Source organism: Manacus candei, unplaced genomic scaffold (assembly GCF_025592945.1).
Source record: "Manacus candei isolate 608988 ecotype Guabito, Panama unplaced genomic scaffold, ASM2559294v1 h1tg000005l, whole genome shotgun sequence".
In the NCBI taxonomy this organism is placed as follows: domain Eukaryota; kingdom Metazoa; phylum Chordata; class Aves; order Passeriformes; family Pipridae; genus Manacus; species Manacus candei.
Window position 1 is genome coordinate 6,118,606 of NW_026138053.1, and position 21,381 is coordinate 6,139,986.

At 43.3% G+C, this 21,381-nt stretch overlaps 1 protein-coding gene across 5 annotated transcripts in view; it reads right to left on the minus strand.

Annotated features, from left to right (window-relative positions):
- GLIS1 (GLIS family zinc finger 1) overlaps window positions 1–21,381 on the minus strand; it is a 187,623-nt gene that overhangs the window by 7,974 nt on the left and 158,268 nt on the right. For all 5 annotated transcript variants that reach the window (XM_051800991.1, XM_051801000.1, XM_051800983.1 and 2 more), the window contains 3 exons: window positions 18,744–18,876; window positions 13,141–13,291; window positions 784–968 (listed from right to left, as the gene is read on the minus strand). In XM_051800991.1, the coding sequence (XP_051656951.1) occupies window positions 784–968; window positions 13,141–13,291; window positions 18,744–18,876 (469 nt within the window). The remainder of the gene's footprint in view (window positions 1–783; window positions 969–13,140; window positions 13,292–18,743; window positions 18,877–21,381) is intronic.

The window sequence follows — 21,381 nt, forward strand, 5'->3', positions numbered from 1 at the left end:
GCAGCTCACCATCTGGATTGTATAACGTGTTTCTTAAATATGCAAGCTCCTGTGACTGGAAGAATCTGTGATAATAACATCTCTTGCTAATTTATGCCTCAAAAATTGCAGGAACATTAATTAGTTCCCTCAGCAGAACTCCAGAATAGGTATATAAGCTCCCAATTAAAAAGGCTGAGTAATTCAGAACAAAAAATGTTTTAAATTAAGCAGTGGGACAGCTGCTGAGCTGCTCCCATTCCTGTCCTCAAATCCCACAGGCACTCTACAGTTGTTCAGAGTGCATTTGCATATTACTATATAAAATAATACACATGATAAACTTCCAAGTAGTAAATGGGAAAATATTTTTTCTTGGTCCAGTCTCATGTCTAGTGCTTCACTGGCAGTGGACTGAGCAGGACACTGCCAAGGTGTGCCCCAGCCCATGTCCTTTGGGACTATGTGGTTCTTGCAGGGTCACTCTCCATGCTGGATGACCAGTCAGGAGAAGGGCATGGCCATCACCATCTACTGCAAAACCTGAATAAATGCAATAAATCTGCTGTTGTGACAGTTTTCCCCTTGATGATGACATGTTGCAGCATGAACCTGCCTGAAAAATCTGATCTGCATGTACATCAATCCAGTTTAAAAACTGGAGTTCCCACTGAAATGCCGACACCCCCTTAATAAGACAGTATTGGCCGAGCATGAAAAAGTGAAATAAATCCTTTCTCCCCGGGTAGGAATTAGAAAAGTTGAAAGAAAAAAAAAAAAGAAAAACAAAGAGGGAAGAGTTACCTTGAGCTCCCTGCTGTACTGACTGGTTTTGAAAGGGAGCGTAAGGTGTGTTTGGAATTCCAGAAAACTGCTGCCCGTTTGGTGACTGGCTGTGGGACGATGGAGAGCCGTGTTTCTGCAGGAGGGACGGTGGAACTAACGCTTTCAGGGGGCTGACAAGTGGAGAGATTATGTTGGGAGCAAGCCTAGAAAAAGAAAATACAGGAAAACTTCCTATATCACATCACAATATGGGAAAAGGCATACTCCAATGGCATTATCTCCATAAGGGTCACATGACAGGTACAAATTATATTGTAAAAAAAAGGACAACAATGCAATGCTACTTCCAGGTATTCGCTAGGAGGAAAAGGGACTTAGAAAAGGAATTCTGTTCCTTTACACTGATTTCCTGTACCAGCCATAATGGCAGGCTCAAAATGACACCACTCCTCAGTAAGCAACTTAAACACAGCTCAGGTTGAATTTAAAATTTCATGAACTGAGATACACATCCAGAAAAGGAAGTGGAAGATGTAGGTAAAAAGAAAAGGCATTTCTTTGAGCAGCCCCAGAACCTTCAGATGCTGGAAAAATCCACCTCTCCAAGAGCCACCCTGTGGAAACTTCACAGCTACAGGTCCCAAGCTGTAGAAATAAAACAACCTCTGGAAAAAAGAATTACTGAGCACAAACCATTGCAGGCATACAAATAATCAACTAAAACAAAATTACATCTCTCACTGGTGTCTTCCTCTGCCACTGCACAGGCCACTCAAACACCATCAACCATCATCTCACACGACTGCTTCTTGGAGCAGCTGGGAATGGCCTTGGGGAGGGAGTGAGGCTGTGCCTGACTTAGGGCTAAGCACTACACGGGAGTGTGCAAGAGGTAAATAGAGGGGAACTGTGAATTAATGGTGACAACAGCTTAATCAAATTTACCATGAGAGGCAGAGGAACACTGCCAAAAGCTGTCACAGCAACACTCTATTAAAAGGAGCTTAAATAAATCAACCAGTCCAAGCCCATCCGATGCTGAAATAATTCCATCTCCCGAAGCAGGAAAACAAGACATACAATATAAACCATGGAGAGTCTGAATATCCCCAAATTGAACTGAAGAATTAAATTAGGATTGTTAAATGAGTGAATGCAAGGATATTTTCGAGTCAAATACGTAAGAACTGGAAAACAGGGGGTTTTGTGAGGAAGACACCCCCGCTCCCAATAAGCACTGACAAGCAATATGTAAAATAAAGAGGAGTTAAGTCCAATTTTAAGAGCCAACATGCACTGCTGCCGGTGCTGAACTGCTGCTCCCCGGCAGGGCTGACACCATCTGCTGGCACCCACACACAGCCTTTGCTCCGGCCTCTTCCCGAGCGCCGGCACAGGAGCATCAGGAATTACAGCCCGGTCACCAGCCCCCTCCTACGGCGCACATGGAGACATTGTGCTCCACGCGCCAGGAATGCCGCGAGAAGCCTGGAAATGCTTCTATCTGAAAGGAGATTAAAAAGACTGCAGTTGTTTTCATTGGAAAGATAATAGCTAAGAGAGCTCATGATAGTGACATTTATATGGATAATGACCACACACACATTTGAAAGAGAAACAAAAGATGTACTAAAAACTCCAAGGCCGGGATGAGCCAGAAACCACTCTGAATAGGGGAGGGAAATGCTTCTGGGGAGAGTCCTCTGCAACTGCCTGTGTTGGGTTTCCTCTGCCTGCTCTTGAAATGTCTTGTCCTGGCTACTGCTGGGAAATGCAGCACCCCATGGAGACCTGCTGGGCTGCTCCGAGAGCTTTGCTGGGATGGGGGAGCCATTGTGGTTTTAAATTCTATGCAATCATGTTGCCTGTCGAACAAAAATGGTACACTTAGGTATCCAGCTGTGGGAATACTGAAAATCCCAGCTTCCCTACCCATTTTAACTACTCCCACAGGCTACTTAAATCTTAAACCATGGGAGAAGAATTTAACAGTTTTTATTGTTATTTTTAAAGCAGCGCTTGTCCCCACTCACTCTCCTGCATTCCTGTTTTTCCTGTGTGTGAGCTCAACAGTTGTGACAGAGCTTGTGCTTTTCAGTGAGCTGGTTGAGGGAGGTGAGATCCCCCTGCGAGGCCAGAGGGGTGCAGGCCCTGCTCCAGCTGGGAATGCTGAGCGGAGCGCGGAGCTGCCAGCTCGCTGCTCTCACTGGGCACGGCTGCCCTGGAGCTGGAGCTCAGCAAACATAGCTGGCTGTGGGCAGCAGTATCCTAGGAGCAGGAACCTGAGCTGAAACCCTGAAAGCTCCGTGGAACACTTGAGCATGGCTGCCTCCTCTGCAGCAAGGGTTTCACAGCATCAGCAGCTCACAGCAAAAATCCACCACGTTCCGCTCGCTCTCTCCCAAACAGGGAATTTAACATGTTTCCTCTAAGTTGAGGCACAGTTTTTAACTAGGAAAGGGCTTTGCTCAGCAGGAAAATCTGCCTATATTAGAAAAAGCGGTCATCATGGGGATTTGTCTCCTTAAAATATTCATCACAATCCCTGCAGCTCAGGCTGGTCCCCAAAATGTTGCTGTGTGTGTGTGTGCTGTGTGAATGTGCTCTGGCACGCTTGAAGGGAGTTTTTCATCAGCTAAACTGTCCAGCTCCCAGTGCTGTGGTTTTAATTCTCTACTGAATATCTGCCTACTAATTAGGTTGCTGTGATACTCAGACTGTTAAAAGAGAGGAGGAATCATTCCTGATAGAAATTAAACAGATAATGCACTAGCAACAAAAAAGAGCCTAAAAGGAGATGTTTTCTGTGTGGAAGATGAAACACTGAACGACTTACACCGGGAACTCAGCTGGATGCACTAAAAATTCCCAGGCAGTAGCTCAGGCATGTATGTTTCAATAACTAATAGCCTGCACATTTCCTGTTAATACTGTACTACAACCACAGTTTGCTTTGCTTTGGATAGTAATAATAAATATATACCATATATTTTACCTTAATTGTAATTTGTATAATTTTGTAAATTTGCAGGTCCTTTGGGGGCCTTTTAATATATATCTGTGCCTATATATAGCTATAGAGAGAGACATATAAATACTCTCACAGGCATGTAAAAAAATCCTTATCCTTCCTTAATTCATTACATTTGAGGGCTCCTGGCTATATGGAATATTTCTGTTCAGGACCATACAAGGGTGAGTGGAGTTCCAGCCTCCTCTCCACCCTGCCCAAGACATGGGAGCACCATGGAGAGAAGCAGGTTGCTGAGAACAAAAGGAACATTTTGCTCACACAGCATGCCCTGGCCTGTGCCATTCATAGCCACAGGAGCCACAGAGTCAAACAAAATACCTAGTTTTTTAAAAAGGGACTGAATAATTTAATGGCCAAACCCAACATCTCCATGCTAAGCGAGGGGTAATCAAATCTTGTGGTTCAGGACGTAAAGTGATCGCCCAAGGAGGCACAACTTTGGATGACTGACCAGGTATTGTGGGTTTTTTCAAATTCCCTTTGAAGCCTCACACGTAGGATGGTGCTGAAGACACAACACCCATCCTGAGGGACCTGTGATTTCAGGCAGGCTTGCACAGCTCATGTGTCCCTCTCTGAGGATGCATCAGCAGGCACTCGAGTAAAAGGACTAATCAGAAAAATCCCGTTTATGTGATACCTTCATCCACACAATGCAGAAAACTGTGGGAAGAACTGACCCTGACTCCTTAACGCACCCAGTCTGTGGTCCTGGGCACGTTCCTGCACCCTGCTCAGCACTGCCTGAAAATAACTGGCTCCAAGGCCCTTCCAGTGGGAGCTCCTGCAGTCAGGTGGGATTCTACCCACAAGGGGTCATTAAAACAAGTGTCAGACACAGACAACAAGGCAGTTCCTCAGCTCTGCTGCAAAGCATTTATCACATCAATGAGGACACTCAGAAATCTTGGTCTAAACAGGAGGATTTTTTAAAAAAAAGAAAATTAAAGTCATAATAGAGAAGATACTCATCTGGCCTCCTCTCACTTTATAAGTGCATAACTTTAGGAATGTCAAACAGAAATCCCAATAAGACTTCTATGTAAATTTTCTTAGGATCATGTTTTAACAATTTATTTTGGATGGTGAAAGTTTATATTAAGTTGCAAGTAAGGCCTATGTGAGGGAATTACTAAGGTATATCACGAGCTAGCAGTGATCTGTAGAAAAGACACCTAAAGGCTACAAGTATCATTAGTTTGCTTTAGAATTATTTATCCTCTCTCCACTCTCAGCCTCCCAGAGCAGGCACTGGTGTTAAGGATTTGTGTATTTTCACAATGCACACCTAATGTCCTGTTCCAGTATCAGAACCAAAAATTAAATACATATCGATATTCTTTCTATCACAGTGTCTGGATGTATGTTTTCTCACCCACAGTGCTTAGTCTGAGTAAGAAACAGATTTACACTTTGCTTTAGCCAGTCCTTGTTCAATACCAATTCCAGGACAAATTAACACAGAGTAAAAAATTGCAAAGCTATTTTAAGGTAAGAGAATCTGACTAGACCTTGACTGCCAAAAGCTACACGCAGTATATACTTGGTAAATACTGAGTGGAATTGAAAATTTAAAAATAATGAAAATAAATTCAAACTAGAATTTTGGAATCATAAATAGGAACGAATTGTAACTGCAAATGGAAATATCTAAGGGATGTTTCCAATATGAAAACTGTCTGGGTTTGTTTTTTTTTTGCTGACGTGATGGCTTGATTGGCAGATTCCTCAGCTAAACAAAGAACCTCAACCCATATCCCATTGAGTTCAGTGGAAACTGGACCAAATCCAGGCTGAAAAACATCTGTCCTTTATCTCACCATTTTTTGTGTATTTGGGTTATAAGACTGTTCTGTAACAAAGTTTCATGCACAGCATATCACCATATCGAACAATCTTGACTTTGAGGATTATGTTTAACTCATATTAATATGAAGAAAAGTACCCAGCAGAGCACCAGAGTAAGAAGCACAAAGCGAAGCAGTTCCATGTTTTATCTGAAGTGACTTGTGCAGTACTGGAGCCAGTCACAGGACTGAGAGTTTCCATGAGACGAGGTTCTACCATGAAATCCAGCACACCAACCAGCTCATTCATAAAACCTCTCCCCCAAGCATTACAGTTACTGATACTGTGAGAAAGCCCAATTCAGTTCCAGGACCAGGAGATTTTTTTTTTTAATGGAAAAAAAAAGTTAACACCGATTTTCATCTCTTCCTTTAATATTAAAAATGATGTGTAAAGCTCTGCTAATCAGGTCTCTGGATAGTGCCCAATCTCTTGCCACGTGTTTCTGTTCTGGGTCCTGCCCTACGGGAATTTCTGTCAGCACATGCTCAGGAAACAGTTACACCGTTCACTCTTTCTGGACTTTTTTTTTGAGACAGACTCTATCTGAAGTTTGGTGAACCTTTGCACTAATCACTGCCAGGTGCCTCTGGCTACATTTCTGGAATGCAAGGAATCTTTTCCTTCTTTCCCTCTTTCTTCCTTTCTGCTCTTCCCCCCCTCTCCCTGTTTTGTAATAAATCCTTCAATGCACATCACCTTGCTGGGCATCACTGCATTTCTCACCCTTCTCCATGAGCAGTGAGCACCCCCCCAGTGCCAGGGCTGTGACCAGGGCTGTGACTGCAGGACAGGACCCTCTGCTCCTGGTTCTCCCTCCTCGGGCTGTGCCCCTGCCCAGCGTGGGGAGGCGGCTGCCAGCGGAGGCTCAGGCTCTATCCCCGGCTCTGCTGCTGGTGACACACCTGTGTGTGACATCTTTAAAGCAGGGCTGAGGCAATGTCAGCCTTTTTCTGGATTTTAGATAAACACGACATACTATTTTTCAGTCAGAATGTTGCCTTGGATTATTTGGATCCAGTTCTGCACCGTCACTCACCCACACTGAGCAGGGTCCACATGTGCCTGCAATGAGTGCAGGAGCTTCTCAGCTGTGAGGAGGAAGAGGGGCTTCATAAACATCATGGAGGACACTATCCACGGGGTCTTTAATGTGACTGAAGAGTCTTGGGTCATTTAATTGCTTTAGAGTATTTTTAATAATACCAACAACAGTGATACTAAACCAATTTAATGTTCAAAATTACAGAGGAGCCAAAGGAGTCCTCTCCTGGTGCACTGAGGATTTCTGTGTGGGCCTTCTCTTTGGCTACAGAGGGACTTCCTGAAACACTGTCTTTTCTAACAAATACACGTCTGAGTTGGGTGTAAAACATAACTCGGTATCTGTCACGCACTTCATCATCCACACAAACTCACACAGACACACAAACACGTTTTTTCTATGTTAAATGAGTATCTCTATAATTGTTCTGACCTAAGACGAGCAATTTCTGCAGAGCAATTAATCACAGTGACCATAATGGGAACTGTGCCAATCTAAAAGATGTTTTTATCTGTAAGGGTTTGTTCAGAAACCTTTGAAATGAAGTTGATGAACTGCTATAGTGGAAGCTGCTACACTGACTTGTGTATTCTGTTGTAAACGAAGAGTATGCAAGGGAAATTTGAAAACTTATTCTTGCTAACAATACAGCAGGAAAATGTATTTCAAAGTGAAAGAAAATCCTTATTAATGTGGTCAAAGAAACATCCAAATGTATTTAAATAAAAAGTGCTGCCTTAGGTTCAAGTGATTGCCAGGAAGTCAATTACCAAGACATGTAATCAAACACAGAGACTGTGTGCTCAGTGTTACCCGGCATGTGCTGCATGCTTGACTGACCTATCTGATTTCAGTCATTTAAGGTCATTATTCTCTGGCAAGAACGCAGCAAGATGCTTACAGGTGATGTCTGCTTTCTTCAAGTTTGCCATCTGAAAAGTGCTGCCCCTGTAGTGGGAGGTGTTCAAGTAACTTCATCACTCGTTACACCACTCTACACTACTGTGTTTGGTGTGTAAGGTTTACAGCCAACAGAAGTTTCGCTTCAAAAGCAAAACGAAGTTTGAAAAAAAAAAAAATCAGCTTTACAGGTGTTAAGTATAAACTTAAATACAGGTAAGACCAGTAATGGCTAAAATCATTAAGTAATGCAGAAGACCTCTGGTTGAATGCAGCTTAAATACCTTCTGAGTTAGACCAACTCCTTTAACCCCCCACCTTCTCCTGTAACTCTTATTTCTGACTCTAAGACAGTTTTCTACAGAGTCTCCTCTGGGCAGGCAACGTGGCCCTTCCTTTGAGATGCACTACTGAAGGCCCTCTCATGAGTGTCATTCCAGCCCTCTCAGAAACACAAATTAAACACATGCCCACCTCTTTCTGCCCATGGACAAACAGTATTTACCCTGTGATCTGGCACTGAGTGCTCCTTAACCACGTAATCACTGAAATGAGCCTGTGCTAAGGCTAATTTTGCTTTAAGGTGGGGAGGGGGGAAACCTGTATAAGCCTATCTGGACATGATTATAAATGAATTCTGATCACATTTTCTACAGTGAGATAAATGACTTGGGATTGGAAAGCAGATGCTTTTAATCACTGCTGTTCTTTGTTACACGAGCCCAGTGCCCACCTGTACATTGTTCTTTCTCTGGACAGATGTACTGATGCCCCTTTTGCGTGCTCAGATCCATAACACCGAGATAAATTATGATGGGTTCTTGGCTTCCTCCACTGAAAATGTTTTCAGCTGTCAGAGATATCTGTTTCTTGTTATTGGTTTTAGTGCTTTTGAAAGAAAGACTAAAACACTGACTTGTGTATGCTGTTATAAATGAAGAGTATTCTCCAGTGGAATGGAGTGAATGAGGGATGTATCTCCCTGCTCTGTTACAAAGTCTGGGTAGGTATTTAGTTCTCTGAAGTACTTACAAAGGCTCTAACAACAAGCTAGTTCCTAGTCAATTGATTTGTATGAACTCACAAACTTAATTAACGTGATTAATAAATAAACAAGATTAATAAAAATTAGACAGAAGTAGCTAAGACACCTAATTGTCGCTTAAAGTAATGAGAATTAGGAACACAAATGTATTTTCCTACCTGGCCTGAATCCTTGCAGCTCAAGGGGACAGCACAGCATATTGAAAAAAATCTCCCCATGTAACACACAAGATTTTATCCTTTGTGTTTCAATCTTAAAGATATCAGGGATTTCAAATCTGGTTTTCCTGGGTTGGGCAGAAGGAAGGCTCTGTGTACCTTGTGTTACTTTATGTAAGAAGAAATGAAGGACTAAATTTTTAACAGAGAACTCTCTACATTTCAGTATTTCTGTGATATTTGAAATAACAGGTGCTAAGAAGCAAGCAAACAAAAATTCTGATGTTTAAGCTGCCTGATTAAAATGTCTCTTTTCACTTCATAGCTCTAAAGTCCTGTTTCTTGTGATTATTTGTATGGGTCAGTGTCACTTCAGGGGGGTCTGGCCTGTGGTCTGGGCTGGTTGCAGTTGGCTGGTGAGAAGCGCAGGCAACAGAGAGTTGTGTGAGCACCTTCCTCTAACCTTGGCTTACTTAGTCCTTTATGTTAAAGGCTCACGAGTTTGGGTTCAGAGTCCTCATTAATCACCACCTACGGACATCACAGATGCCTTAATCCCACTAGTTCTTCGTTTACTGTTGTGTTTACAGAGCAGAAATGACCTAATTTACCACAGGAATATTAAAAAAATAGTTTCCCTTTCCTTTCCCTTGGAGACTCATCACTTTCCCAATACAGTCATTATTTGCCAGTGCCCAGGTTCTGTTGGGAGCAGAAGTGCTGCTTGTCAGGGGCAGCACAAGTGACAGAGAGCCCCAGTCACACACACAGAGACCGTGTTCGGGGCCTACAAAGTGACCTTGTTGGGTCATTACACCAAACTGGTGCAAATCCCAAACCTGGTGCCACCACTCGAACTCACTTAACTTCACTCATATCACTTTCACTTAAGTTGATAATTTATCTCACTGAATATACAGGGATAGTCTACAAACGAAACTAAGTACACTTTTAGATGGCTTGGATAACAACAGCTAAAAAAACAGCAGAAAGGAAGCCAAGTGCAACATTCTCCCAAGATTTAATACTAAAAGCTGTTTTTCTGTCTTCATTCTGCTACAAATCAAAATAGACTATTTCTGCAATGGTCAAAATGAAACCCAGTCAGACATGGCAAATGCTACAAGAAATACTGAAATAAACCTTTGCTACCTGAAATAAAAAATAAAGATATATTTAAGCCCGAATCATGCCAAGTCCACTTTCTGCATGCCAAAGTATTTCTCAGTCACCCACTTTCAGCCTAATTAATATCACTGTAAGTAAAATTTTTTTGGTGTAGCATACACTTCATACCAGAATTTGAAAAAATGCCCTCCATATTGAATAAAGCCAGAATAAATACATTTGGTAATGAAGTCAGATTTTGTTAGAACATTTTCAAGTGAATTAGATAATTTCGTCAAACTATTTAAATGTCTCAGCAAACCATTTGGGAAAATTGACTGCTGCACTTGGTATTGACTTTGGCAAAGGATGGTCTAACATGGGGCTTTTTTGTAAAAAAAAAAAAAAGAAAAAGCCTTTAAATCAAACTCTGAATCTCATGTCAAACTCGAGCAGACTATTTGTACTCCGCCTCATGTCGTTTTTGGCGTCTTGCATATTTGATGACTCAGTAATTAGATTTTTTGATAGTAATCACTTGGTTCATTCCAGAGCCTCAGCCTCTGCGATCCAGCCTTGTCATCGTTTGATTCAGAGGGCAGGAATCCTCTGCATTGACTGGAACAGGAACGCTGAGACAGCTGACAAATGAGGCCAAACATTCCGTGTGTGCCAGAAAGCTGGAGCAGTTCACATGGAGAAAGGCAGTGTTGGGTGTTTCTTTCCCGTTGTGAACCATATGTATGTTATATGAGTAACAGCAAAGGGGGAACAGTCCTGGAACCCAGTGGCTCCAAGCAGTGGATTATTAAGTGATTTTACCCAGTTAAATGGATGAATGCTTTGAACAAAACTGTGCTAAATGAAACTCGAGGACTATTAGTTCACACCAAGTTTCTGTACTTGCAATTAAGATGTCATGCACGGGCTGTATTTCAGCAGTCATTAATAATGTAGGCATAAACCACTGAATACAGTACAAGGATCTTGGACTGGGTATGACAACGCTGAATGCAGACTGAGTTTAGAAAATGGTGTTTGAGATCCTGAAAAATTCCAAGTAATTATGTCATGAAACCAGATGCCCTGTTTTAAAATCACTACTCAGAAATACATTCCACTCTCCATTCCCTGATGTTTGGCTCACAATTAGAAACCTGTTACAATCTCGTTCCCATATTTTGTCATAGAATATTAACTACAGTGTTGGGCAAAGACTTTACTTAGGTCTATGAGCACCGAAACAATAAATCAGCCCTGTTGTCTCCTCCAAGAACTGCACTAGAACTGAGATCAGCAGAGACAATTCTGATGTAAACTTTAGCCTATGCTAATGATCAAAATGTCTGCAGCAGGAGCTCAGTGAGGCTCAGCTCACTCAGTGTGGTGTTCCTGCTGAAAGGGAAGTGCTGTGCTCTGGAATGGAGACACGAGAGGCAGGAATGAGAATTCATCTGGGAGCTTCCGACCCCTCAATCTGGAGAACTGTCTGCTGCCCTCACTCTGGTCAAGTCTTTGCTTTCCTTTCCTATTAGCAGTTACAGAACACAAAGTGCTTTAGAAACAAATCCACCTTCCTGACAGCCCATTAAATCCTTCCCATAGCATATCCTTACTTTATTTCACTTTTGGTTGGTATTTTTTGCATTAACTCCCCTAGGAACCAACTCAAAGAGGAAACAGCAGCACACTGGGGAGCAGTCAGAGGGAGGGATCCCACTCCCCCAGGCTCAAGCAGTCCCATTCTCCATGGATGAATAGGTCATGGATGACCTTCCCTGTGTACTGTCTGTCTCCATTCCTCCTATTTGCATCACTGCTTTCTCTGCTACAGAAAACTTCCTATTATCTGGTGTAACTTCCAATGCCTCCTGTTGGCCACAGGAGGCTCTGCCATGGGCATGAGGTCTGCCAACAGGAAATACAAGGTCAGGAATGTGGCAGGGCAGGGAAGGAGAAGGGTTTGGCACAGGTATTTTATAGGACAGGGACGGGATAAGTCTGTTCCTATGATGGGCAGATGCATCACATGATGGGAAGGGACACTGGTACCTGCACTGGCCAAGGTCAGAAGAGGTGGCTGAAGGAGGAGCAGGGTATAGAAGCTCAGCTTGCTGCAGTATTCATTTCCCAATTAGGAAAAATAAAAGCAGTAACTGGTTCCTAATTGAATTTCCTCAATGAGATTGTTCTCCAACTACTCCAGGTATAATTTTCCTTCCTGTGCCCCTTCCATGCCACACACACTCTGCCTTCTGCCCTTTGCTTAAAAACCTTCTGGGCTTTCCTTCCCCCACATAAAAGACGACAAAGGTCAGTCACTGGACTAGGATGGGAAAACTCTACATTCAATTGCTGTGTTTGCTAAAGAACCCAAACATGTTCTTAGGGAAAAAGAATCCCTTAAATCTCTCTGTATCCCAAGTTCCCATCAGTAAAGCAAAATCAGTTCCCTCCCCATCCAAAGTGCTGGGAAGTGAAACTCTAAGTTTGATGTTTAATTTGTATGAGGCCAAGCACAAAAAAAAATCTGAGCAAAAAGATTAGAGCAGAATTTTGTGGCTTACAGAGATTCTTTACTGTTGAGAAGATGTTATGAGATCCTTGAGCAAATGGTGCTTTAGAAATATCCCAGACTGTAGCCATGCAATGCAATCTGTACTGTAGCAGTGCAATCCATACAATCAATGGGATTAAACACTCTTCCCTGATTAGGATCTCAGTGGTTCAAGCCTGCTGCTGAGAGATGGATTACAGAAAACCTTATCGGAGAGCAAGGAAGTGAGAAAGCCTGTGGCTCTGACACTGAGTCTTACTAAAGCAAACACTGCCTGATTCCTGAGTGACTCATAGTTTTTACCCTTTGAGAGATTTCTCATTTTAGCTGAGAAAAGTTCTCTGTGCTTATCCAAACCTACAAGAATTCATCCAGGAAGAATTAAAAAACAAAATCTAAATGTGATTGCATGCTATGGAGAAAAAAATCCCAGTGTGTTCTGTTGAAGACAAGGACAAGGCCCTGAACAACCTGATAGTAAGTTTGCCTTGCTTTGCACAGGGGATGGATGAGATTACCTTCTGAGGTCTCTTCAAAACTAAATTATTCTGTGACTCTAAACCAAACAAAATCGCTTAGTTTGGACCAGTGTTTTCTTCTGAAACAGCATCCACACAAAATAAAATAGTTAATCATTCTTTATCATGCCAGACAGAGGCCAGGAGTGTTTGGCACACATACCCTTCCCTGGCACTGTCCAACGGCGACTGCTGGTGATGTGGGCTGGGAAGGGCAGAGTCGAGCGGAAGGTGCCTTGAAGGGATGTCATGAGGGGACGGCAGCACACCTGGGGAGGGGCCGTTGTGGCTGCTGCTGGAACCACTGTACATGCCTGGGAACACACAGCACATGGCAAAACAAAATTACCAGGGCAGCACCCAAGTAAGTCCTGTAGAGTCCCCAACTCCCTCCCAGCCGTCCCTGAGACACAAGCCCTCAGCAGAGCATCCTGTCAGCAGATGCAGCTGTGCCTGAACAGCACCCAGAGCTGGGCTATGGTATTTTGACACGTGTCCTCTTTCCAACCCTCTTCAGGAGCCCACCTTTTCCTTGCTGTGACTGCAGAGCTGTAGGACTCCTCCTGACAGCCAGCAGGGCTTGGCAGGACTCTCATCCTGCCTTTCCCACAGTTGTGAGTGGGAACCCCCAGTGCTGATGTGTTTGCAGCACGATGGAGCTCACACAGAGAGCAGAGCGGGCTGTGGTACCTTGTCAGCACCACACTGGACACTGAACTGTGTGTGCACAAGGGGAACCAGGACCTGGGGGTTTGTTCTTGTTCATTTCAAACTCTGTCATTTGACTTTCCATTAGCATGCTGATGGACACCCCAGACCATTTAAAAATATCACATATTGATACAAATGAAACCCCAATAAATTAAGTGCAGAGAGGAGCGAAGAGACATTTTTAATGAGACCAAGAGAAGGTTTACTAGTACACAGAGGCACTGAAGGGGTGTGGATGTGCCATTTTCTGGGGACTCTGACCACTCTCCTCGACCACACCAGTCAGGCACCATCTGCCCTCTCCCACTCGGTGTGTGCAGAGCAGCACGTTCAGGATGACAGAGCCGTGTGCCAGCCGTGCTTGGCCGTGTCCCGTGTCACTGACAGGGCTCTGGACTGCCCTCCTCCCAAACCCTCCCAGGGACATGGAACAAGCAGAAGGCAACATGAAAATCTGGAGAGTGGAGAATGTGTGACACCCTCGGGGCGGAGAAGCCACGGCTGAATGTCAGCATCTGTTTCTGTGTGAGACTGAAGAGCAGAACCACTAAGGCAAGATTCCAGCCACCTTTGTCAGGGACTTCAGATGAGTCAAAACCCCCTGTTGAACAATGAGTCCTCAGCTGCTGACAGATCTAAAGCAACAAAAATGAACCACATCATCTCTGTCTCCCACTAGACAGAACATTTGTCAACCAGCCAGTGAAACCAACTTGCTTTCTGCACTGCACGCCAGACAGAAGGGCTTTAAGAAGTCAGATGTTCCCAGGTGATGTGAGGATTTATTTGTCAAAGCTTCTTCTGATAACAGTAAGTCAGTAGCTGGGATGCTGCATTGTGAAAATGCTGTTTTTCTACTGGTGGCTTCAGTCCATTTCATAATGCAACACTTTCCACTTCCCCCACATCCTCACTGGTCATACATTCACTGTCGGGCTCAGAAGATGAGCCAAATACCAATTTGACCTTGACTGTTCAGTGTCATTTCACACTTCAGCTGTATTTCCTACACCACCAGTTCAGGTATATTGGCAGCACAGCCTGGAGGAAACTGCTGAACCTAAAATGAGCTGTTCACGCTCTCCGAGGCTCCCAGAGTGCTGCTGGGCTGTCAGTAATTCACACAAAAAGCTCAAAAGCCCTCAAAAAGTAGTTTTAGCAGTGTGGTGGCCAGAAACATATTCAATATTTTATCTTTCAATCCCACCCCTGAACAGTTCACGAATGTTTAAGATGTCTCTCCTGGCCTGTTCCTTACTGTCCCAGCTACTGAGGATAGTTCAGTTCTTTGCTTGAGGTGATGAGAAAGACAGAGTAGCTGAGTACCTACCAGCAGCATAACCCTCTAGAGAATCAAGAAAATGTAAAAAACCCACCCCACAACTCTGTATGTCCAGCAACTGAGCCCTGCATGTGTCCCAGCTGAGCCCTGCCCGCCTCTCCTGCAGTGGGAACACTAATTTTGGGTGTCACTCTCTGGTTTCCAGCTGCCAGGATTCACAGAATGTGTCAGAACACAATGATCTTTGAGGTGTTTGTCAAATGTGGTTGAGTTTGGCCAATGGATTAAAAAAATACTGTGGGGAAGGGGACTGACACATGTGGACAGAGAGGTCAGAGAAAGGATTATGTAAGCCTTGCTTCCAGAGGAAATGGGCCTAAACCCAGATCCTGCTTTGCACAGTGCACATCCCTTGGACACGGGGCTGGTGGGGCACGAGGGAGCTGCGAGGCTGCTCCGGCATCAGACACAGCCATGGTGCTCCTGGGGCTTGGAGTGAGGCTGAGCCTGCACAGCCTGCCCTGGGGATGGGGCTGCATCCACCCCTGAAGCTCCTGGATAGGGGGGAAGCCAAAACATGAGCCAGCATAGTCAAAGAATCAACTCAACTCCTCACTTACTGAACTTGCATGGGGTGTCTGCCTGTCATTCTGGAGCACTTCCAGGGCCATGTGGCACACACAGTGGAAGATGGGATTTACTGTGGATTCTGTGTGTGTCTGCAAGGACATATTACTCACTTCTGTTGGGTCTTGGAGAACTGAAGTGGTACTTCTTTAAAGTTCAAAGTTACTTATCCTACACAGTGCAGAACAAGGGCACTTCAACAGAACATTCACTTTACTGCCTTCAAGGGACAGACTTTCCTCTGGCCATGGGCCCTGTGAATCCATCAGCTATCAGCCAGTTATGCTGCTACTGGAATCCAGTTTGACTTGTTTCTATTCTGGACTTAATGCACTCAAAGTTTGGAGCTGCTGTCACTTTGGTCCCATGACTCCTTAATGGTATGTTCATGGCTGTTAAGCCCAAAGATGGTGCTTTTGAAGAAAATATTGGCAGTGATGTTTATCAGAAAAGAGAGTGAACTGTCTTGTTCAGGGAAGCAGGAGGCATCTGCTGATATGGGGTGTACAAAGTCCTTCCCACTGCCAAACCTAAGAGAAATGAAGAGTTGTCTGAGTGGAGAGAAATGCTGGTTCTATTGCCTGGATCCCCCTTTCCAGGAAACCAGGTGCCCCTACAATGGAAGGAGTCAAGGGGAGAAGTGCAATTGCTAATCCAGTCTCAGTATTATTAAGACTTCCAAAATTTCATTTCTTTTACAGTTTTTCTTCCTTTTTTTTTTCAGTGCTGAGTTCTAATATTCTGAGTCCCTGCAGTCACATAGAAGCCTTTGGAAGCTCTTATGAGGGACTCCTGCAAGTGCAGCCCACGCCAGGCCTGTGCACCTTGGGCCTCTTCACACATTGACCACCTCAGCTTGTAAATATATGTCATCAATCAGTATTTTAAATGGCTTGGCCTTTAACCTCAACATCTGTGGCCAGAACAGAACTCTGAGCATCTGTGACTAGCAGCCTTTTTTCCCCCCTCAATTTTATAATAATAAAACATGCCCAAGGAAAATGCCTACGCAGAGACACTTCCTTTGCAGGGAGAGTGATATGAGGATTCAGGCACAGCCAGAGTTCAATGTGTGCAGCCATGAAGCATCTTAGTTATGGGGAGAGAAAAGGTGGAAGATCTCAGCAAACAATGGGTTTCTCTGACTGCAGAAACATTCTTCTGCTCACTGTCTTACCCAGTCCTAAGCACAAACCTGCTTTGAAGTCGGACACGAGGGATGGGAGCTTTTTCAATATTTCATTTTTTTCTGTGATGGGCTTTCATCCCTGACATATTTAAAATGTGCTTTAACTTGGAGAAAGGCAAAACTGAAATTCTCCAGGAATCCAAATGATCCCTAAAGCCCAGAGCTCTGCACGTTAATAATGTGGTTTCTTTGAAAAAAACCAACACCACAAAAACCAAACTCAAAACAAAAACCCAAACCACGAACGTTTTCATGGTGGAATCACGAGGACATCATACACTGTATTTATCCATATCGACCCTATATACAGTATTATAGCTGATTTCTCCAAAGTCTCTCTGCTTATTTGAAAGAGCACATGTGCAATCAGCGCAGACTATAGGTGGCAGCAGGAATGTCCTTATGCTTTAATTCTGTAAGGATCAGCACTTTGGCTTATGTGCCCTAAATAATGACAGATGAACAGTTTTGCCTGTGGAACTGTGCTACACATACTACGAAGCAACTTCTGTTCCACCGTAAAACAGCCTTTCAAATCTTGATTTATTTTCCCTGGCACTTCTTCATAGTGTGCACGTGATGGGGTCTCATATGCAGTGACCCAATGAAGTATCAGGGAAGATTTACAGGTTTTTTAAAACATCCTGGTGATGGATTGATATAATCAGCACAGAAATCATATCAGAGAAAGCCAGAGTTATGGATAGATAAAATCCTTAATTTCACAAGAGGTTCTTAGAAATGACACTGAGAAGTTAGGGATGGTCTGTTTATCCGTAAGCTAATAACTTTTTTCCTGTTTTATTGTTGTCACTTGGAAACTGAGGTTATTTCTGAGGATCCTAAAGTGCAGGCTGTTCTCAGGGAAATGTCACTGTTCTCTCCTGCCCTGCCTGGAATCCGGAGGCCAAGCCATGATTCAGTTACATTGGACTCTCAAGGGGAGAGCAGAGGCCAGTGCTGCCCTCACAAACCTTCACAGTGCAGGTGACACAGGCAGAGAATGGAAATAATCCCTACACGTCCCTGCAGCTTTCTCCCACTTTTTGAGGAGCCACTGTGAGTGCAGACTCCCAGGGGAACCATGTCAGAATCAGGGGGTATTTCCCTTTCTACTCCATTCTGTTCACCAGTTATATTCCAACATTTTAGTGCAACCTCAAGGAGATGCCAATCAGGATGCATTTTTTAGTTTTAAGATTTGGAGTAAGAAACAAAAAAAAAAGGCAGGAGATTCTTGCCTAAGTAAGGCAGGTTACAATTACAGTGCTGGCTAAACACAGAACCTGAGATGGCACATCCCTGATCCTCTGCTGGGGTTCAAATATTGTGAATCTAGACCTTGTTTTCCACAGAAGGGAATGGAAGCATCCTTTTCTCTTCCTATAAAAAGCATAGAGCAGTCTGAAGTCCCTGAAAGGGGCCGGCTCTTGTTCAAACCACAACAAAGAGAGGAGGACTGAAAGAAAGATTGAAAACTAGGAAAGATAATTAAAACAAGGTTTGACATTTCCAATTCAAGTTTTCTCTCCATTCACACATCACCATATCATCTGTTACAATCACACAGTGCATGATAACACACAGCCTCATCAACCTTCCAGCAGCTCCCGAAGAAAACCCTCCTGCTGTGTTGAGCACTCGCTTGGCATTAGCACAGCTCGTGCACCTGCACTCTGCCAAGGCCAAGGCCAACTTTCAGAAGAGCACAAATGGATGGAGACACCCTTTCAGCAGGGCTGCTGCCCCCTTCACGTGACATTAATAGGAGCTACTTGGCTGACTAATGCTGAAAAAAAAAAAAGGCCTTAGTAAACAACTCACAACATTATTTCATCTTATTTGTTGGTCTGGGTTTTCTTCATCTTCCACAGTGACAAATCAGACCCATAAGCTTTTCTAAAAGTCCTCTGTTATATGACATATTAAGCACCATGCTTATTAGGAGTATTCTTACCTGTAATTAAATCATGAGGACCTACAGTTCTACCACACTTCCCATCCAGAATGTGCTGTGAAGATGTGTGGAGTTGTTGCATAGCTAAGCATTCACTCAGTACGTCTTGTTCGATATCAGTACAGGACTTTAGCTACAAGAGGAGGATAAAAGAAACATTTTATTTCAAAGTAAAATCAAATTATTTCTAATTAAATTCATATGTCTCCTTAAAGATTATATATAGAAGGGATTAATGTCATTCTTAGAAACTCAGTGTAATTAAGGATGTATCCTTAAGTACTTGGTATTTTTAATTAGAGATAACTTTGGTTTTCTGAAGTGCAGAAGCTAAGTGTGCTAATCTTAAATCAACAACACTTTGCTTCGTAAAATAATGTACCCTGTGTTTCTTCAAACCTTCCCGAGTAATTGAACTGCACATTTTCAGGCTTTCTGTAGTTTCCTGGGTTCTGTGGCAAAAGGATTGCATCACCTTCTAACTGTGACACTTGGGAAGACATTTGATAGGGAAAGAAAAGCGTCTGTTCTTATCAGATTAGAACTGGTGGAATAAGGGGCTGTCAGTGATGTGTGAGAGGTACCACCGATGTCTCAGCTGCGCTCCCTGTAAATTAAAGCTCTGGCAAAAGTGTCTGAAGCAAACTCTTGAAAACCACAATGTCGATCATATTAAAAACAGCAGGAGAGGAGAATTAAGAAAGAAAAGCATTTCTAATTCTCTTTCAAACATGCTGATGCTGCCAAGCTTTTGTCATAACAGAGTGCTCGCATTACACAAACAGCCATCATGTTCTACAGCCATTAATAAATAGTTATTGTCCTTACGGGTACAGCCTCACATACCGATCTCCCCTGGGCTTGGTTATTCTAAATAAAGGGCCCAGGCAAACCTATTTACAATTCTGCTCTACAGCCATTTGTGGGTTCGAGATAAACATCTGACATTTGGATCACAAAGTGCATCTGCAGCCAATTAAACTACTACTAAATTAACAGCTAACTTTCTCCTGTTTTGTTCTTGTAAAGCCTTTCAGAACAACCAAATATCACCACTGCAGTAATCCCCTCAGCTATGAACCAAATACTCGGGATTCCTTTGATACAACTCTAAGCTCAGGCATTTTGTTTTATATCAGAGATGGCACATTTTGGTAGCATATCTCAACCAAGACGTGTTGGCAGAACAGCCTGTTTTCTTTCTTGGCTAAGTGATGTCCACTCAGAACTCCTGGGAAGGTGATACCAACAGACAACTGCCTTTGCTGAGGTACAACCAAAAACGAGCAAGTGAATATAAACAGTCTTTCCACCATTTTTCCTAAATCTGAAATCCAAAGCAGACTGTCACCATTTCAGTAACACTGACATTTGCTTAGTTGTGGAAGGTGGTGGGTTTTTTTCCCATAATACATTTAAGTGAAATATTTTGGGTGTTCTTATTTCTTTATGAGCCAGATTTGCTTTGATCCCTTTTAAGAGAGCCTGACCAAAAGGCAGTCTAAATCTGCTGCTTTTTCAGGTGCTTTTTAATTTTGAGGACAAAAGACATGGGATCAAGTATTCATAAAGTTATCATGGATAAATGAGACAGGAAATCTGAAGATGATTTCAAGCCACTGGCGGAGTACAGATTTAGACTGGTCTACTAAATAAGGTGTGGGAGGCAAGGGAGTAATGTAATTTTAAGATAGATTTGATAAGTCTATAGGAGGGTATGTGTATGCACACAGGAAAATTCCTCAAGACAGGAGATTAAGTGATATGAATCCCTAGATATTCTGATGTATTGATACATCCAACCAGGCTAAGTCTGCAGTTGATGTGCACCAAATTTGTCCTGTATTGATTCTGTGCTTAAGAGCTCCTGCTGCTGATGCAGGAAGTACTTTGTGCCCCTCAACGCAGTTTGGATTTAGGTTTCTTTTTTCCCACCTTCCTCCACAGAACTGGAACAAGGCCTCAGCAGGTGGCAGGGTGTGACAGTGGGGACTGTCCCTTAGACCAGGTGTAAAGGGTGGTAACACATTAATGCATTCAGCCCAGTACACAGAGCCGAACAAATGATATCCAGGTTTGGTATCAGGAAATATTCCTCCTTGTCCCCCTGGAAGTATGCCAGCAACCACAGGAAGGAAAAATGAGGAAGTTCTCTTCTTTGAAATAGGGAGCACGGTTGCTTTCCACAATCTGATGAGAATTTCATGTATCAAAATCTTCCTGTCACAAAGATCTTGCTATTGCAAAAGACTCTGGTGCCAGAGTCAACTTCTTTCTGTGGCCAATTTCTGCTATGGCTTTCTGACTTTTACTCTCATTACGTGGACTTAATTACATAGAATTAATCAATCACTGCCATGGCATTCTGACTCTTACTCTCATTATGACCTAAAGGTTAATCTAGGGAAGTGTTGGGAATTTTGTGACCTGTGGTGTGGGATGTATGTGCACAGCACACCCCGTGGAACCTTCTGATAACACAAAATTGGGATGGAAAACTAAGCAGTTTTTCCAGTCCTGCCAGGCTAAATAAAAGTTCTGACTGGAACAGAGACAAGACTTGGTTCCACCTGGATGGTGCTGGGATGAACACTGTTACTCCCAGGCACAAAGCTCAGCATACAAGGAGTGTTTCTTT